The sequence below is a fragment of the Brassica napus genome, chromosome C9, assembly GCF_020379485.1.
Source record: "Brassica napus cultivar Da-Ae chromosome C9, Da-Ae, whole genome shotgun sequence".
Taxonomy (NCBI): Eukaryota; Viridiplantae; Streptophyta; class Magnoliopsida; order Brassicales; family Brassicaceae; genus Brassica; species Brassica napus.
The window spans coordinates 41802615-41823223 of NC_063452.1; the positions used below are offsets into that span (position 1 = coordinate 41802615).

Sequence of the window (20609 nt, forward strand, 5' to 3'; positions counted from 1 at the left end):
ATGGAAGAGACTTCACAGTCAATGGGCAAAGGGTTAAGCTCTACATGGCAGATGCACCTGAGGAAGATGGAGTTTCAACTCCACTGTCTGATCATACCCCAGCCTAATCCAAAAGGAGGCAAAGTCAAGCTAGAGACTTAAAACAAGCTCACTTGGGAGGAAGTCCCATGCGTATCCTTGTACATATTGCATTGGCATTTTCATTTTCATCATATTTCATTAAAAAAAAAAGGGTGTTGAAGTAGTGTTCAGGTGGTTCATCGATCTGGTCAAGGCAAAGAATCGAGCGTGGGAGCGAGGTTCCGCAGCGACGCCACGAGGCCGCTCCAGCTGGGAGCGACGTGATCAGAGCGACTGGTCCAAGTCGCTCACATTTTCGGTGTCCGGAGCTCGAGAGTCGCTCTCGGAGGGACGTCTCGCAGCGATCACGTGAGGTCACTCGCGTTTTCTGTGACTGGGAGCGACGTGATCAGAGCGACTCGGCTAAGTCGCTCGCATTTTGGTATCCGGGGCTCGAGAATCGCTCTCGGAGCGACGTCTCGCAGCGACCACGTGAGGTCGCTCGCGTTTTCTGTCGATCAGAGCGACGTCTCGCAGCGACCACGTGAGGTCGCTCTCGAGCCGGTCCAGGTAAGTACCTCTTCGATTTTGTCTGGTTTAATTCGAGTTAACCAGCCCTAAACCTAACCGGACGACCCTAGACCTACCCATTACCCACGACCTTCATCTCTTTCACTCTCCTTTCCTCTCACAAACACCCATACTCTCCCAAATAAACCCACACCAAAAATCTCCTAACTTTCTCAATTCTCACCCAAATCTCCTAGTTCTTGTTTCTAAATCCAAGCTTTCGCCCCAACAGTCTATTCCTCACCACCCATTCCCCATTTCCTTTCATCCAAAGCAAGGTATTGTGTTTTTAAATTCAAATTCGTAGGTCCATGAACCCTAGAGTTTGAAAATCGAAATTTGGTCATTTTCTTGCTTGATTGTGGTAAAATAGACTAGGGAAAGCTTATATATCAACTTGGGTTGTTGAATTGATGGTGGAATTGAGCTTAATTTGAACTTTGGCAAAATTATGGTTCATGGATTTGGGGCTTTTCGAAATTGATCCTAATTGAGTGTGTTAGTGGGTGAGTTTAGTATGTTAAGGTGTTGAAAGGTTTGATTAGAGAACCCTCTCATTCTAGAATTGCTTTGATTATTGATTTTTACTTGTCTTGTAATTTTCACATGATGAAAAGATTGAGAATTGTGATTCTTTATGTTGCTTCTTGAAGTTCACATTTGCAAAGTCAATCGACTTATCCCTTTCCAAGTTTTGTATTTCTCAGGTACAATGGTTAGGAAAACTAAGAGAAAGTCGGATGCTGTGAGGCAAGAACCTGAAAGTCAAGAGTCTTCGTTGAGAGGAAAGGCTTTAGCCTCGGAACGAGCTGGTTCTTGGACACAAAGGACTTCTCGACAGCAAACCGTAGCTGCAAAGAAGGCAAAGCAGCAAGAGAAGAGGGCATGAAAGAGTATAGCTGTTGCCACAGATGAGGAGAGTGGCGATGAAAGTGCAGATGAGCAGGCTCCTACAAAGAGGGCCAAGATGTCCAAGGGGAAGTTAGGTTGCTGAGGATAGAGACAGGGCGAAAACTCCATCTGAGGAAGAGCTGTATCATAAATTTGCTGAATGGGGTAACTTGGACTCCAACCAGATTCGTTGACCTCGATTTGCTGAAGGAGGTGGGCCTCGATTCTGATATTGAGGCAATGCTGGGGCACCTGAAGATGCCCAAACTCCTCACCATGGCCTACCCTGCCTACCTGGATGTCTCCTGTCTGTTCTTGTCTTCCCTTGAGGTCACTTACCATGACGCTCCGCACGTGAGGCAAGGATGGGGCAAAATAAAGTTCAAGGTCAATGGGAGAGAGTACAACATGAACTTCAAAGGCATTGGGAGAGTCATGGGTTTCCAAGACTTGGCAGACAACTCCCTTCCCAAGTGTGAAAACCTCCCCGCTCAGCTTTGGAAGTTAATCACTGGAAACAAGCACTCTACCGGGGCTGACAAAAACTCACATATCCGGCACCCGTCTGTACGCTACCTCCATAGGATGCTCGTCCATGCATTCTACCCACGGAAGCAAGCTGGTAATGTCACCGAAGAAGACATGCGACTGGTCTGCCCGGCTATCCGCCCCTACGCCCCACCTGGAACATTGCCCCTTCCAAGCAACGACATTTATGCTTCCTTTGGGATGGTCAGTTTCTTCGTGAATCGTCTCGAGCACTACAGAGACTGAGCATGGTACACAACTGATTCGCAACCAAAGATTGGGATAGGCGGGATGATCACACCACTGCTCCAATTTCTGAATGTTCCCTTGGGAAAGGACGCAGTAGGGCCTAAGTTCATCGATGGCACTTACTTGAGGATTGCAACCTATTTCAGGGGGATGTATGGGAAGGACTACGTCTACCACTACTACTTGCAGGGCAAGCCGGTCGAAGTGGTTCTTCCAAACCAGATACTGATGAGCTTAGAGAGACCTGGAGCTATCAGCTTCAACTTATCTGAAGAAGACTTTCTTGGAGAACACGGGTCTCTCGGTCCCATTGCTGCACCAAGGAAAAGGAGTGTTCCGACGAGACACGACTTCACGGAACCTCCTAGGGAAGAATATGTACCCATCTATGGACCTCCACGCTACTACTTCAAGCCACATGATGGAGTCCTTCCCCCTGGTGCGCTTCATGATGCTCATGACCACATTAGGCGACTTTAGCGATGGAACAAGGCACAAGACAGAACAATTGAAAAGCTGAAGGACAAGTGCAAGGCGCTGAGCAAGACGGTGAAGAAGCAAGCAAAGACTTCAGCCAAGTTCATGAAGAAGGTGGCCGATGTCTTGACCAGAGGAGTAATAACGGGATGTAGCTCAGCGGACTTCGCCTTCGCGAACACATCAGTCCCCCAGCCCCCACCTCAGCCCACTGATCTTGGTTTCCCACTCACTGATAGAAAGCTCCAACGACAATGGAGGAACCCACCCACTCAGCCTTCCGCCTCTGGAAACAAGTCTCCATCCCTAGCCTCTTCAAAAAGTGAAGCTGAGATTGAAGAAGTTCAGAGCCAACAATGGTATGGAGACTACAGCTCAGGGCATGGAGGTTACTACACCACATTCCCACCGGACGACGATGATGCTGGTACTATCCTTGAAGGTACTTCTCTACTTTCCCTTGTATATACCATTTCGTTTTTGAATATTAGTTTTCTCTTTTTGGGTATCTCTCTCTCCTTGACAACACAGAGACTGTGTCATTTAAGTTTGGGGGAGGTACCAAGTATTTGATCATGTTTGCTTTGATGTTGTTTCATTGAGTCATGCATTGCATACCTATTTGCATAAAAAAAAAAATCATTTAGTTTGCATCATTTGCATTTCTAGGAGAGTCTAGAGCATATAGGTTGAATTCACTTGCATTGGGAGCAATGATTTTAAATGCCTTGTAAAGAACACTACTTTGCACCTGAGTAGTTTATGCACCTCTCAAAAAGACTTGTATGCTTCGAGCCTTGAAATCTCTTCCTGAAACTTGTTGATTGCTGAAACTCAGTCTTTGAAGCCAACTACAACCTTATTTGACGAACTTAATACATCTTGCTCATGGTCCCTTGTGTACTGAATCATGGATATACACACTTGAGTTGTCACATCCTTTATGCCAATCTTTTTGACAACCTCTAGTGGTAGACCTCTCCCCAAAATCCCTTCCTCCGTTTAAGCCTTCATTGATTGATGAGTGAGGCCTTTTTCGGAAAGTCTTACATGCACATAATGTTGAGAGTATCGGGAACGACAATGCTTGATCTTCATTCTTGCTAGATTAGACACATTATTGTCTAGCCATAGGATGGGGGTGAGTGTTGTAAAGTTTGATTTGAGAGTATGAGAAAGTTGAAGGAAAAGAGTGAACTCTTGTGTTTAATTGACTAGTCTTTATGGGATAAGTAGAGAAACTTCTAGCTCAATTTGTGAAAAGTCTTGGCCCCTAAAAAAAAAAAAAAAAAATAATATATATATATATATATATATATAAAAAAAGAGAGAAAATGGGGCTAGCAAAGTTGTTTAGAGCTAAGATTTGTTTAAAAGTTGAGAAAATCCTTTATAGATTTCAAAGAAAAAGAGTTTTATGGGCAAAGTGTTATTGGGATCTTTTGGTGAGAGATGGGAGTTGGGTTTGACATTATGAAGTGATTGTGTAACTTGTATGTTTGGGAAAAGGGTAGAACAATGGAGATTGAGCATTGTATGCATGAGTTGGTCCATTTCTTAGATATATTATGTGCAATGTTAAGGCTACTCGTTTTGAGAGTAAACCACTTTAAAAGATCATGGATTTTGAACCTCTTGACCCACTTGAATAAAAGCTTCCCTTACTCAACCAAATGATTTGGACCAATTGACCATTTGCAAGAATTCACTTGATGTTTTATGCTTAATGAATGTGAGAGTTGGTTGATTTGAATGTGTGGATGCTTGATGATGAGTATAAGGGCAAAAGGAGATGAGATAGGCCTAGAGAAGCTAAAGTGTAATAAGAGAGTGTGCTCATGTTGGATTAGATGTTGAATCGAGTGCTAGTTGTGTTTCTTTTGGCTATGAGCTCCCACCTTCAAACCTCTCTCCCTATGAGTTCTAGAAAATTCACTTGTGGACAAGTAAAAGAACAAGTTTGGGGGAGTTGATATCTTGTATATTTCCATTGTCTTATCCGTTCACCCATGTGCATTTTGATCATATAGACTAGGATTTAGCCATGTTTAGGTTGCATTTTGCATACATGAGTCCTTATCAGGTATTGGAGTACCACATGGAGTTCCCGGAGATATTTGGGTGCATTTGGAGCTCAAAAGAGGTGATAAAGGTGATCATTGGACGAGCAGCGCATGGGAGCGACCTCACCGGAGCGACACCATGAAGTCGCTGTGACACCCTTTCAGAGCGACTTGGCCAGAGCGACACCTCGATGTCGCTCGCGTCTCCATCGCTCGGAGGCACGAGAGCGACCTTACAGCGACGTTCCGGAGCGACACCATAAGGTCGCTCCAGCTGGGAGCGACTCCAGCTGGGAGCGACGTGACCGGAGCGACACAGCAAGGTCGCTTGCGAAGAACAACCCGGAGTGACGTCTCGCAACGACCCCTCCAGGTCGCTCCCGAAGCCTGGAGCGACCTCTCAGAGCGACTACTGGAGGTCGCTGCGCGCCTTCTGTTTACTCGAATTCATTTCTACTCAAGGGCCTTTTGGTCATTTCATTATGCACGTTTTTACTTCTGAAAACCTATGTTTTAAGTACCTTTAGCAGCCACCAGACAGATTATCTTTTGGTTCTAAGAAAAACCTTTGGAAAGTTTCATCTCTTGAATCATCATTGTTCATCTAGTTTTTGCAATTCTGTCTTTCCAATTCATTGTTGTATCCCTTTGTATGATTAATCTGAAATCCAAAATGGGTTTAAGAGGAATCATGAAGAGTAGTGAGTAATCACCATTTGAATTCATGGGTTAGGAAGATTAAGAGTGATTAGGTTAGAGCTAGGATGTTTTAGAGTAGATCATTCCAAAACCTTGCTAGTAGAGTAATCATAATGCATCTTCTGAGTTAGCTTCTCAAAAGTTGATCTTTATGCACTTCTCACCCAAAAGGTGTTCGATGAAATGCCTGAAACAACTCTTCTAAGCTTTTAGCATATTTTGCCAAAGATATTTGTTGTTAGAAGTGCTAAGATAGCCTTAGACCTGTTAGTAATGATTGCTTCCATATTATTCAACCAAAGACATTTGTTGTTTGAAATGTGTTAGTAAATGAACATTCATCTAGACATAGAGTTTGTTTAGGATCGTGTCTAAGCTTAAGGTTGATAGTGTGATTTTTCGTCTGCCATCCTTAGTTCGAAACTTGATCACCCATGGTCTAATTCCTATGCCCATGAGTTCTCATTTTCCTTAGTTATGAAAGTCAACTCATTTACCGTTTTTATTATTCTGAAACTTCATTAGTATTAATCATTAGTTTAGAAAACCTTTTAAATCATCGGTTGCACTTAGATTAAGTAAGTACTTGCATTCTCAGTGCTTGAAATCCCTTGGAATTGGTTCGACAATCATTTATACTACAACATTTTTCTTAGGAGCCTTGAAAACTCCTAACATCACAGATCCCGAAAATTTATCTCCAAACTGAAAGATGAAAATGGGGGCTTGCATTGGTCTGATCCTGCGAAGGGGGAGGTAGCATCAGCATACTTCTCAAAGCTTTTCACTTCCTCTAATCCAAGATCATATGACCCGGTTTTTCAGAGCTTGGTACCAAAGGTTTCAGTAGACATGAATGAAAGTCTCACAAGGTAAGCCATGTTCTCAATTAAACCTGAGAGTGCGTCTGGGCCTGATGGTATGTCGGCTTTGTTCTTCCAAAAGTATTGGGAGGTGGTGGGAGATGACATCACTAAGGAGATTCAAGGTATCTTTGAAGCTGGAAATCTCCCTGAAGATTGGAATTATACCTACCTCTGCCTCCTGCCCAAGATACCAGAACCTTTAGACATGACAGATCTAAGACCAATCAGCCTTTGCTCTGTCTTATGCAAAGTTGTATCAAAGATTCTGGTTCACAGGTTGCAACCATCCTCCCATAGATTGTGTCCGTAAACCAGTCAACGTTTGTAAGTGAAAGAATGATATCTGACAACATCATCATTGCCCACGAAGCAGTGCACGCGCTCAAGGTTCATCCTTCGGTTTATGCTGAGTACATCGCAGTGAAAACGAATATGTCAAAAGCATATGACAAAGTAGAGTGGAGTTACTTAAGGTCCTTACTGGCAGCTCTGGGTTTCAATCAAAAGTGGGTGCATTGGATTATGATGTGTGTGACTTTGGTCTCATTTTCGGTTCTGATAAATGATCAACCCTTCGGCTTAATCAAACCGCAGAGAGGTATTCGCCAAGGGATACCCTGTCACAGTTTCTGTTTGTGCTATGTACCAAAGGTTTATCACATCTACTGGACGTGGCTGAAAGAAATGGACTTGTAGAGGGCATGAACTTCGATGTTGCAGGACCGTCGATTCACCATCTGTTTTTCGCCGACGACAGCTTATTCCTCATCAAAGCGTCAACGGTACAATGTCACAATCTGAATCGTATCCTTCAGTTCTATGGGGAAGCTACATGCCAAACAATAAACTTTCAAAAATCAGCGATATCTTTTGGTGACCAGATACCAGAACAAGAGAAAAGTGCCATTGAAGACATTCTCAAAATTTAAAATATTGGTGGCACAAGCAAATACATTCAAGACATTCTCAAGATTTACAATATTGGTGGCACAAGCAAATACTTAGGGTTGCCTGAGTGTTTCTCTGGGTCCAAGATAGAGTTGTTGACGTATTTAAAAGCGAGAACTCAAGGATGGTTAGATGGATGGTATCTTCGCAAACTCTCACAGGGAGGCAAAGAGGTACTCCTAAAATCAAAAGTTTCAGCACTCCCGGTTTATGCGATGTCATGCTTCAGATTGCCAAATACTCTTCTCTCTCAGCTTACAAGTATGATGGCAAATTTCTGGTGGGGATCAGATACAGGCCTTCGGAAAACCCATTGGGTTGCGTGGGATCGTATGTGTCTGCCAAAAGAGCTGGGGGGGGGGGGGTATGGGCTTCAGAGATTTAGAGTGCTTCAATCAAGAAATGTTGGCAAAACAAGGATGGAGAATAGTGCAGCAACCTGAGTCCCTCTTGGCTAGATTCCTAAGAAGTAGATACTATCCACATGGGGAATTTTTATCTGCTGGCTTAGGGACGAGACCATCCTTTGCATGGCGACGTCTCCTGTTTGGAAGAGAGCTACTGCTGAAAGGTTTAAGGCTTGAAGTGGGAAATGGAGAAACCACAAAAGTGTGGATTGACAGATGGGTGGACGATCCTATTGAGGGACTGATAGCACCTTGGATACGGAATACCAGTTTCGATGCAAACCTGATGGCTGCGTCGCTAATTGATCGAGATACACGAAGATGGAACACCCAAGCGTTACAGGAGATTTTTGTTCTAGGAGATATTGAACTTATCTTGAGGAGACAACCAGTGATCAATAGGGGGGACTTTTATTCTTGGAAATTCAACAGAAGTGGGAACTTCACTGTTAAATCAGCTTACTGGTTGGCTTGTGATGTGAAAACAAAAAAGAAACAACCTGAAGCTCATATGTTACCTTCTGTAAACCCATTGAAAGAAGAAGTTTGGAAGGTTCTGACAGTGCCCAAAATCAAGATCTTCCTGTGGAAAACTCTTAATGACGCTCTTCCTGTGGCGCTCTCAATCTTGAAGAGAGGGATGAAAGTCGATGATAGATGCCAACTGTATGGTGACGTTGAGGAAGACATTAACCATGTGCTCTTCACATGTCACATTGCGAGACAAGTCTGGGCTGTAGCGGAAATCCCATCTCCTCGCTTAGGTTTTAATGAAACCTCTGTTTTTGAAAATTTGAACTTCCTTCTTGGTGTGAAGAAGTTGAGGTCTGGGTCTGCAGACAAACGGAGAGCTTGGCCATGGGTTGTGTTGAACCTATGGAAAAGTAGGAATAAGTTCTTGTTTGAAGGAAGAAAATGGTTAGCTGAGGAAATAGTTGAAAAGGCGAAAAAAGAGGCTGACGAGTGGTTTCTAGCTCAGGTTGTGGAAAAAGAGATTCATCAAAAACAACCAAAGGACTTGAAGCTTGTGAAGCAAAGATGGAAACCTCCCCCTGAAGAATGGCTCATGTGCAATATAGCTTACGACTGGGACAAAAGGAGTAAATCGTTAGGAGTGGCGTGGGTCGTTCGTAATCACCGAGGGGTTGTGATTTGCCATAGTAGGAGAGCGTTTGCAGAGATAGCTTCGAAGGATCAAGCTAAGTTGCAGACAATATGGGCTGCGGAAAGTATGAATAGTCTCCATTTCAACAAACTAATTTTCGCCGGTGTGTTTGAAGTTTTGTTTGGAGCTGTGTTGAGACCACAAGCTTGGCCATCTTTCTTGTTTCAACGAGAGGAATTCATAAGGAGCCTAGTTGTATGGAAAAGTAGCGGGTAATGGTAGTTAGAAGTGAGACAAACAGAGGGGCGTCTTTCATCGCTGATAGCGTTAATCAGAAGGGTTTGGTTCAGTCGTATGTTGCGACGGGATCTCCTTCTTGGTTATTTGAATTCTTCGTGAATGAAAGCCGCTTCCTCTAATCTGTCTGCCGTGGTAATGCTCTGTTTCTGCCCCCAATGACCGGAGAGAAGGGAGGAGTTTATGTGGGTTTTGGTTTGTGATCAGGGGTTTATCCTGTTTTGTAGTTATTTTGATGTCTTGATGTCTAAGGTTTGTAGGAGTGTCTGTATTCGAACATTTGGCTTATTATAGGAAATTTTAGAAGGAAAAAACAAAAAAAATTTAGATTTGTCTCAATAGGACGTTTAGAAGATTATTTAGGGAAATAGGATTTAGATTATTGTTAATACCATAATATCCTTTAAATAACTAATTAATTAATCTGAATTAAATATTAATTTTCGTAATTGATTTTTTTTACACTAGAAAATAAAAATTATAAAAAACAGAAAAAAACAGAGAGAGGTAAAACTTAAACTTTACCCTAATTTTTTCAGTTTTATCGTCTTCTCCACCTAAAGCTTCTCAACCCATCAATGGCAATTTAGAGTTTTGGAGAATTCTTACTTTTTCATCGGCGTTCTTCCACTTTCCTTTGTCTCTAATCTCTTTTTCATCTTTCTCCTCTTTGTTTTCAGACACAAATCAACAAAATTGATTTGTTCTTCCTCTACAGATTTCGTCAGACGGTTCCTTCACACTCGGTATCATCAATTTCATCAAAAACTAACGTTCCTTTACACTCGGTATGCAATTAATTCTCTAGATTCTTAGAACCCTAGATTTTTGTTGAGAAACAAATTGTTATCTCTTTTTAACTGAAATTAGTTATATGGTTGATACTAGAGCATAATGTGATCAGTATTTGGGTTTCTTTATGACCCAACCCTTGTTTCACGTTTTATGTCTAGATTATTGAAAGGTCCCTTGTGTTGCTGCAAATTCATGAGTTATGAACTTTTCTTGGTTTTTTTTTTCATTTATATAATATTTAATTTAGACCTTGATATGGTTTGGTTTATGTGTTTGACTTGTCACATCCGGTGAATGATGAATCAGTCTCTCCCTCGTTGGTGAAGTGGGCAGTTTCTCACCCAAAGCAAACATTCCTGCAACCACACCTGTTACAATTGATGTCACAACAGTGTAATGGGATACTACAATTGATCTACCGTGTTTTAGTCCCCAGTCTGATAAAATAAAGGGAAAAAAAGAAAAAGATCAAACTACAAGAAGATAATCTGTTATGTTATACACGACGGTGCACTCATATATATAAATGCAGATGAAGACTATTAGCAAGTGGAGTTAGGATTTACTTGTCTTCTTCGCCAAAGCTCTTGACTCTATCAATGGCGAGTTAGGGTTCTTGGAAAATCGTTGTTCTTCATCGGTGTTTATCCACTAGTTTCGTCTTTAATCTCTGGTTTGTGAACTTTGCTTTCTCTCACTCAAAATTTAACTATTCTTGATTATTTAGGTTGGAGCAGAGATCGTTAAAAGAGCACTGAGTTACCCACTGAAATTGACAGCAAAGAATGCTGGTGTCAACGGAAGCGTTGTCAGCGAGAAGGTAACGTTAAAGCTCCACTCATGTACAACTCTTGATCTAAGTAAGTTTCTTGGTTAAACGTGTTTATGTTCATTCCAGGTGCTAGCAATGATAAAGATCTCCATGAACATGAGTGAGTTTATGCCTTTTTCAGGTTGTGAGATGTTGCTTGGGACATGCGGACTCGGTTGCAAAAACGTTCTTTATGTCTAACTGTGTGGTTGTTGAGAAAGGAGCCAACACCAGTTCCTACTGGCAACCCAATGAACAATTCAGGTTATTCCTAATACTCTGATTCCACTGGATGGAAGCTTGGACAATAACATCAGAACTCGTGGTTCATCTCTGAATCTCTTTTACTTTGTCTTGTTGCAGGATATGGATACTGAGAAAGACCAGCCGGATTTACTCTTGAAGATGAGAGATAAATGAACATTCCGAAATAAGAGTAGCTCACCGGGATACAGATTACTTTTAGCTTGCAAACAAACAAACATTGCTGTGCAAAGTGTAATGATTTTTCGAACAAGAGCATAATGTGTTAAAAGTATTCGGGAGTAAAGTAAACATTGTTGTAAGTTATCATATCTTCAGTCTAACATGTAAATTTTAGCCACTTTCTGAGACATCATAATCCTATGTATTTATCAAATTTGTCCCCAAAGAAGCTCTTAATACACTTGAAAGTACATAGATACCGGGAGAGGCATAAGAGACTTCTTGTAATAAGAGAGAAAGACAAAAATGAGTAGCAAGAACACATGAGCATCTCATGCTACAGCTTCTGCTTATGTCACACTTGGAACTCAATTGTCTTTGGTAAATTATCCGTGTAACATACATGAGAAACGCTTGAATTGTGGTCCTTTCTTTATCCTGCAGGAATCAAACTATTGAGGTAAGGATAATGGATCAACCTTGATGCTTATCCTTCTTGATACTTTAGAGAGAACAAAACTCTACTATTATAATATAGATTGGACATAGTACAGTTGATCTTCGATGGCTTTTTTATTTTAGATTATAACATTTATAAATCTTGCTATACAAATAATAATATTTTTTTTTTTAATTTTGTGAGACCTACAAAAGTGAAAGGTGCTTAAGTGGACACCTTTTAGAAAAAATCAAAACTCTACTATTATAATATAAATTCTTTTTCATCAACTTTAGTTTTATTACACTGATTAATAATTTTTAAAAAAAACTGTGGGTGTATATATTTCTTTTCTACCGTGGTTGTATACTTTTTTGACTAAATTTGTTGCATTAAATAGAAAAGTAACAGAGTTTACAATTGTTAAACCGAAGCTTACAATTGAGAGAACATACATTTGAAACAAACATACGAGTAGATAAAGATAGTCTTAATTATGGAAATTAAGAAGTTGGTGCGCTGGAGATTACACGATTTCAGCCAAGGCCTCGCCCACGTTTCCTCGACTCTTAACCAATGACCCTTCTAGGACTGTTTGACAGGTCTTTCTCTCAAAGTTCTCTGAGACGATGCAGACACTTGGTCTTCATCTTCTTGAGTTTCTGAGAAATCGTGATTGTCATCATCCAAAGGAGGAAGAGTAACCGCTCCAAAGATAAATGGATCAGTGGTAACAGGTGCCATACAGCTCGGGATAGTGGCGGGTGAATGAGACTCAGTTTGGTCACCCATAGTACTTGGAAGAGAGGATTCATCTGCAATAACAGATAGAGAAGTATGTGTATCAGCAGCTTCAACATGTTGAGCTGCCTTAGTAGCGTGAGAAGGGTTTTCAGAGTTGGCAGAAGCAAACTCGACAGAATCATGAACAGGGATGGTATCTTGCGAGCTTGAAGACACAATCGTGTTAGTGACATTGGTTTCAGGGGTGGTTTCAACTGAATCATCAGCTGAAGTAGCAGTAGCAGCATTAACGAGACCTTCCGGAGGTGTTTTGCAACGGGAAAGCTTCCCAATCACATACTCCTTTTGGTTTTCGAGTCCCTTCAAGAGTACATGGTTAGGAATTTCAATCATTGGTGTACCATCCTCCTCTAGGTAAGTCGGGGAAGTGGCACGGTGGAGATTGCGGATTCATCTTCGCAGCCCATGGGAACCGGAGCTCTCCATTTTCCTTAAGAGCAGGAGGGAGGATTCCTTTGTTTGGTTTCTCTTGAGGAAGAATAAGCGGTTGGTTATTGAGTCCGACATCTGAGACTATCTTCAGAGGCTTATCCCAACAACCTAAGAGAGGTGGAAGGGTAAGAGACGGGTCACATTTGTAACCTTTATCTTTAGTAGGAGGTGGAATCGGCGGTTCTGTTTCCAGGGGGAAGACACTGAAGGTTCTCGCCTAGGAGTAGAGAACGGTGGAGCAGGGACGGCTCTGTAAGAGGTGGAGCCACCAAGGATGAGCAATCGAAGTTTTCTAGGGTTGTCGCTTGAGAGAGATTTTTGGGGGCCCCTGAGGTGAAACCAGACATTTATATGTACGGCATAGTATGCATTTCCATCATTTAAGTTCGTGCAACGATAATCCATAATAATTAAGACGTTAAGATATAACTTGTGTTTGCTCCAAAATTATATTATGTTGATCTCTAATTTTGAGTTACATTGAATCTGTCAAATTCGTTTGGTTCGTTTAGGAATACCCGATACTAACGAAGAAGAAAAACATCAAGGAAAATCCACGAGAAACTCATACACTGTTGTTCATTCACAAGCAATTACAGCTACAATGCTCGATATAATAAAGCATAAAGTTACATGGTAGGAGTACTGTCACCTAACTCTAAGCTTACAGAGAGATAAACATGTGATGAAGGTGTTAAATATTAAGCTGATAACTTGTTTAACCTCATTTATATTGGTTATACTTAATACTATTTGTTCAAACTTTAAATAACAATACTATTCAAAATGAATCCATATATTTGTAGAAAGATTTGGAGATAATTAAAAGGATGGTGAGGAGAGAAAGTGAGTACGTACTGATCTCTCGTTAGAGTTTATTTGAAGATGTATCTAATCCTTCTTTTATTAGCAGAATGTTTGCTGAATTTGTTGAGCCAATTCTTCTGCACTTAGTTGGCACTCAATTCCAATCTATCACAAGAAAAACAGTGAGATACATATAGATCATTGTCATTCAATATCATAACATTTATCTAAAATCGATTTTAACTATATATTCTCTCTTCCCTAATGTATAAACTAACCAATAGCAAAACCAGTAATATCAGCTTGAAATATGACATTATTTTACGTTAACATAGAATGTAATAAGGAACGATTTTGTTAACAAACTATGGGAACAAGTGTAATTATACTTTAGAAAATAAAAGTAAAAAAAAAATATTACTAAGATTGAAAGTAAAAATATACTCCCTCCCCCGAAAGTAAGATTTTTTAGATATTTTTCTTGTTCCACAAAGATAGATTTTCTTAGGGATGGGCAAATAAACCGAACCCGAAAATCCGAACCAAACCCGATCCGATAAAAATGAATCCGAACCGATCTGAACCCGGCATAAATACCGAATGGATCTTGTTTAATGGTATTTCGAGTTATGGATATTATCCGAACCGAACCCGAACCTAAATGGATACCCGATAGAACCCGAAACATTCAAAATTTCCAAAAAGAACTTGTACCAAACATGATCTCAATTCCTAATATGTATTCAAAATATATTAAACATCTAAAATAATTATCTCTTATATGAAGATTGATGGTTGAAGGTGACGGTTGACGGTTGAAGTTTTTAGATTTTGGTTTTGTTTTCGTTGAATAATGTTTTTCATTTCATGAGAACTTGATTTTCGTTTTATGCTTTCATCTATTTGGTTTTCTTTCGATCAATAACTATGTTTACCTTTTACTTGATTTTGAATGATCACATTTGATGTTCCTTTTTTTTTGAATCGATTTTATTTATGTTTTGGTTACAAATAGATACAAATCAAGTATTTTAAAACCGAAGAATCAATTTTACTTACTTTTTGGTTACAAAGTAGATATAAATCAGGTACATTTAAACCGAAGAACCGATTGGGACCCGAATCCGAAAGTACATCGGGTTGTGCCGGTTCTTTGAAGATTTACTAACCCCAACCCGAACCGATAGAACCCGAACCGGTCCCAAACCAAATTTTCATATAACCCGAATGAAATTGATTTTGATAAATCCGAAAAACACAAACCCGATTGGTCTAAACTAAAACCCGATTGGGCCCCGAATGCCCAGGCCTAGATTTTCTATATTGTTAAGTTATTTTTTTATACTTTTGAAGAACATTAATTGAGAATATTTGAATTGATTAAATTTTATTGGTGAAAAATTATTGAAAAGTATATAATAAAGTAAAAAATAAATTAAATTATAAACATTTATTAAATTCTTAATAAGTATGGATACTCTAAAAAATCTTACTTTCTCGGTATAAAACAAAGAATGGTCTAGCGATTTTGTATGCTTGTAAGCAATCTGACATACCCGGCCCTATGTTTGTGTGCATTTATGTGTAACACAATGTAGGTAAGATCTTACACTGATTTTCTTATATTTCTATAAACTGCGTATGAATTTATGTGACTGAATGAATTATTATTTATAACAATACCCTACCATTTCACCCGCACCATATATTAGAGTCATTACAAAAAGAACAACAAAATCAGTGAAAGTTAGTTAGGATGATTATTCGTACGTACCTTGATGGTGAAAGAGTAAAGCATGGTTTCTTCGACGGTGTTAATGTTAACCTGAAGAATCTCGAGAGACAAATCCTCAAGAGCAGCGATTATCTTCATAACCTGTCCTGGGATCTTATGCGACACCGTTTTGAGCAGCACATTAGCTCCTGAGAACTTCACTTCCACGTCAGCCAAAGCTGACTTTGAGTTTGCAACAAGCTCATTTATCAAACTACTCTCATGGTTACTACTGACTGAAGGAGAAGAAGAAGATGAAGCTGGGGAGTATGGAGGTGGGTCCCCTAAGCTGTAAGAACGAGGAGGTTGTGGGATGAGTGGTAGTTGCGGAGGATGGCCCCCGTATGGGCTTGTGGGCAGAGGGGTTCGAGGGCTTATGGGATGGAGAAGGAGATGTTGGTGGCTGATACGAGGGCTAATAGGCGGTTTTCGCGGGCTTAGAACAGGCGGTGAAGGACGAGGGCTTGGGACTAGTCTCGGGCTTAGGACTTCCGCGTAGGTCTTACGTTCTTTCTTGGCTTCTAAAGATTGAAGAACTTGCTGTAGCTCGCTAATGTATTCCACAACTCCACCTATAATCGATGCTTGGTCCCCCTTTTGTTGTGATACAAGGAAAAGAGTATAATAAGTCAATATGAACATTATCTCACATTGCGACATGAAAGAAATAAAATAAAAGGAGATGACTAGTGGGACTAAATAATTATCATGAATATTAAGAATGCATCGATATGGTGCATCTGCATAGATATGATGAATTTGTTGTAATTGATGTTTTAGGTATACCAATAACACTGAAAGGCAAAACATTTTATAATAGTAGTTAGGCTATGCTATATATATGGCAACTCATATAGCAAAGTACTGACTAAGAAAATATTTGGATTTATTGAATATATACCCGCTTGACGTAGAAACAAGGCATAAGAGAACGTAAAACGGTCAAATGCTCGTTCATTTGCTTTCTCCTATTACGTTCCACGTTTACATGAGACATCTTTTGTTGCCCATCTTGCTTATTATCTTCTTCTTCTTCTTCCTCTCCTTCTCCATCGTCGTCGTCTTCTTCTTCTTTCCCAGTTTCTAGTCTTTTCCTCTTCTTTTTAGCAGATGAAGCTTCATAGTTTTGATTCTTTACTAACTCTTTGGAACTTGTGGTTCCATCTTTAGGTGTAGATGCAGCCGTGGGAGATATCTCTCCGGCGCCTTCAAGACTCTCTAAGATAGCAAACAGATCATCTCCGGCTAGTGAAGTGTCCACGAATTCACATTCTTCAAGAAAATCCAGTATTGTCTCCTGCATCGTGACTAGAAATATCGCTCCCTCTATCTATCTCTTCCTCGTTTGTTGTTTTGTCATATGGTTGTATACAAAAAGGTAAAGTAAAAGTAAGATTTAGAGAAAGAAAGAGACGCAGAGAGACATATCAAGTTGAGAGAGAGAGAAATAGAAAGAGTGTATGCTAAAAGGAGTAAATATCAGGGATTCGCATTCATCGAGGACTAAACCATAGCTATCCAGTTTCAATATTTATTATTATACTTTGATAGGGCTATTATTTATTTATGCGGTTTGTGCCGTTGGATGAAGTTTGGGGAGAATCTAGGTTTTTTGGTGTGTGTCATTTATGTTTTAGATATAAATATACATATATATAGGGTACAATTTGATCGTATACTTTATATTAGAGAGATAAAGGTTGCATATATGCAAAGGGGTAAAGTTTTTCATTAATCACGAGATCGGTATAATTATTTGTTATTTTGGTCCACGCAATTATGTAAGGCACACAAACACGGACATGTACGTTCTTTTGTATTTATTTTACATGTATAATATGGGTTAGGAATGGTCCGACCATACCATGTTTTCGAGTAGACATATATAAGAAGGGAAGAAAATATTATTTGAAATTTACTGAATTCACATTTATTTTAGCGCCCTCGCTCGTGAGACAATCAATTGAATGATTGTACATTCGCATTATGGATCAATTATTCACAAAGACTAACTTACATAAAGTTATATACACTGCAATTATTCCACTTAGCAGTCAGCACATACTTGGCTTTCACTAGTTTTAGCCAAGGTAACATTAATCAAACTGACTTTTGGCAAATACTTTCTTACAGGTTTGGTGTTTGTGCATACACCCTAAATTACTATGTTTTATTATTTAACCTTTTAATTAATATTCGTTTTCTCTACCTTTCACACTCAATTTTTTTTTTTTTTGAATATTTTACTCAGTTTCTTTCACTTTAACATTATTTTCATATTTCTTCATTTTTCTCAAAATCCATTTTCTTACTCTATGTTTCATCTTTTCAGTTCACTTAATACTCTATACCCTCTCAAATTATTAGTTTGGTTTTGTCTATTTCTACTTTCAAAATTTGAAAATCCCAATCGGTTTATATAAAAGTTTGTTTGGTACAAATGAATACCAATTCACTTTCCTGTAAAACCAAACCAAAATAAAAATCAGAATTTAAGAATAACTAGATCTTGTCTCACACAACCGTGCGGGTGATTATTTTTATTTTATACATAAATATTTTTTTTACATTATCATATTACTAATAGTTTAATATAATATTTTCAAGCAAAACAATTTTATTGTTTACATGCAGTAATTTAATTTATTATTTCAAATTATTAGCGATATATCTCGTATTAAACACATGAACATTAACAAAAACTTTACATTATGTGATATTTACGATAAATTCTGTTCGATTTAATATTAACTTAGATATTAATTTCCTTACGATTATACTTGTATTTTAGGTTTAGGTCATACATATATGTTAATCGAATTATTTGTATGAATTAAATCTATGACTGAATAATCTATATTAAATGTAATTATAAAATTTCCTTCATTTAAATTATTAGAATGGAAATTGTAATGCATTGTGTTTGTTTTTGTCATTTTAAACCTGAATTTTCTCTTTATTATCTATGTTTTTGAGGTTTCTTATGTTGTCTATTGGTGATTTAGACTTTTCTAGCCTAGAACTCTTGGATTATTTACAATGAATCTTTCAATGTTAAACTTGTATTTACAATTCTTCATCTATCATACATCATGGTATATAATTAACACTTAAACCTACAACTACATTTGACAATAACCACACTGAAAATAAAAATATACACATGAAATATTTTTTTTCAATCAATCATCTGTTATTTATGCAAATGACATAAATTGGTACAATATCTATTGCACATTCAAATTACACAAGATAAAAGAAACAATAACAATTAAATTAATGAATAGTATATGAATATGGTCTATATAAAAATAAGTTTGGTTATATTTTTGTAAACAAAGCATTCATATACTTATATTATTGAAAAATAAAACTAAACCGGTAACTATATTTAACAACAGAAACTGAATGCACTTTCAAAATAGCATTTGTAGACCGATCATTCATCTTGATATCATTTTTTCAACAGCGTGGTGAAAAATTCTAAATTAACAAATCTTAACTGTTAGAGATGAAAGATTTAATTGAAATATATTATGTTAAATTAATATCACAAATTTAATATAAATTGTACATGAGTTTAATATAACTATAAAGTTAATTAGATTCTTAAAATGTTTATTTTAGTAAAAAAATGAAATATAGATTTATATTTTAATAATTAGGAAATTAATTAAATATTTAAAAGTTTTTTTAAAGTAAAAAACGAAATATAAATTTATATTTTAAATAAAAACAGATGTAATTAAATATTTTAAAATGTTTGCTTTAATGAAAAATAAAAGTATATGTTTATATTGTACATAAAAAGATATGAAAATATTTTATTCAGATGTAATTCATAGAAAAAATGGGAATATCTATTTGATTTTTTAGAATAGTTAAAATAATTCAAGCATTGATACAAAAATTCATTTAAGTAATTTTCTAAAAGATGGTTCAACTGAAAAAATTACACATGAAATGAGGTTGTGACTTCTATTTTAGTAGAATAAATATATAATATCACCTAAAGAATGCTTTCGAAAAAAGCTAACACGAATCGTAAACTTGGCAAAAGGCGACAAAAGGCGATCTGAAGATACGTGCTCTTGCGATGGGGCCGCCGCCACCACAGGCGGAGGGAAACAAGAGGAAGGATTCAGGAGGGGGAAGCGATTGATGTTGGTACGGGGGCTGTCGGAGGTTTCGACGGGTCGGGTGGCGACAAAGAATTAGGGTTTTCGAAGGGATCTGGAGAGAAGGTGATTGAACTGGGTGCTCGTGAGGAGTTTCCCAGTGTAGCTGTGGGGGGTTGTTTGGCTCAAGCGGAAGGTACAACATTGAATGAAGGGATAAGAATAGAATCAGTAAGGGAGAGTTCAGCGAGGAAGGTCTCTTACTCTAATGATGTCTGTGATGATTTGGATGAAGCAGTAAAGCCGGTGTTTGTGGTTAGAGATGGGGTTGCGGATGTCTCTATTCCTGAGGATTTGATGGTGGATGTAGATCCTCTGTGGAAGTGCTTTGTAGTGGGCTACTTCATGAATGATGCTCTTCACATTGGATCTATTCACTCTACTGTGAATAGGATTTGGGCATCCCCGGGGAAGGTATCAAAAATCGATGTCCAATTCATTGGAAGGAGAACTGTCTTGTTTAGAGTGGAGGATGCACATGTGCGAAGTTGTATTGTTAAGAAGAAGTTCTGGCACATCTCAGAAGTTCCTCTAGTGCTAAATGAGTGGACGTCGGAGTAAGCTAAAGCCCCACCAGATCTATCAGCCATGCCGCTATGGGTTGATCTGGAAAATGTCCCCGGTTATCTCTACTCTAAGAAGGGTCTAACTTTCCTATCTCACACAGCGGGGAAGTTTGTGAAGCTGCACCCGACTACAGAGCGTTGTGTCAGATTAGATGTAGCAAGGGTTCTGGTTGAAGTTGACTTAGGGAAGCCTCTGCCACAAAAGATTTGTTTTAAAGGGAAGGATGGGAATGAAGTAACTGTGGGGGTTAAATTTCCTTGGCTTCCTCCTTGCTGCAACGTCTTCTCTAAGTGGGGTCATAACGAAAAGGATTGCCATGTTGAACGGGAGGTGGTGATTCTTAAGAAGCCGCAGGTAGAGGAGCAACAGATCATAGTCACTGAAGGTAAAAAGGAAGTGGTTTCTGGTTCGGGTAA

The 20609-nt window shown here is 38.8% G+C and overlaps 1 protein-coding gene across 1 annotated transcript; it reads right to left on the reverse strand.

The window, feature by feature from the left end:
- Positions 1 to 13390: 13390 nt before the first annotated feature.
- LOC111209870 (transcription factor SPEECHLESS-like) lies at positions 13391 to 19082 on the reverse strand. Its single transcript, XM_022709889.2, has 3 exons — positions 16350 to 19082; positions 15449 to 16042; positions 13391 to 13839 (listed from the first exon to the last, which is right to left on the reverse strand). Exons 1-3 carry the CDS (start codon positions 16749 to 16751, stop codon positions 13774 to 13776), a joined length of 1062 nt encoding a protein of 353 aa, XP_022565610.1. The 5' UTR covers positions 16752 to 19082; the 3' UTR covers positions 13391 to 13773.
- Between the last annotated feature and the right edge of the window lie 1527 nt (positions 19083 to 20609).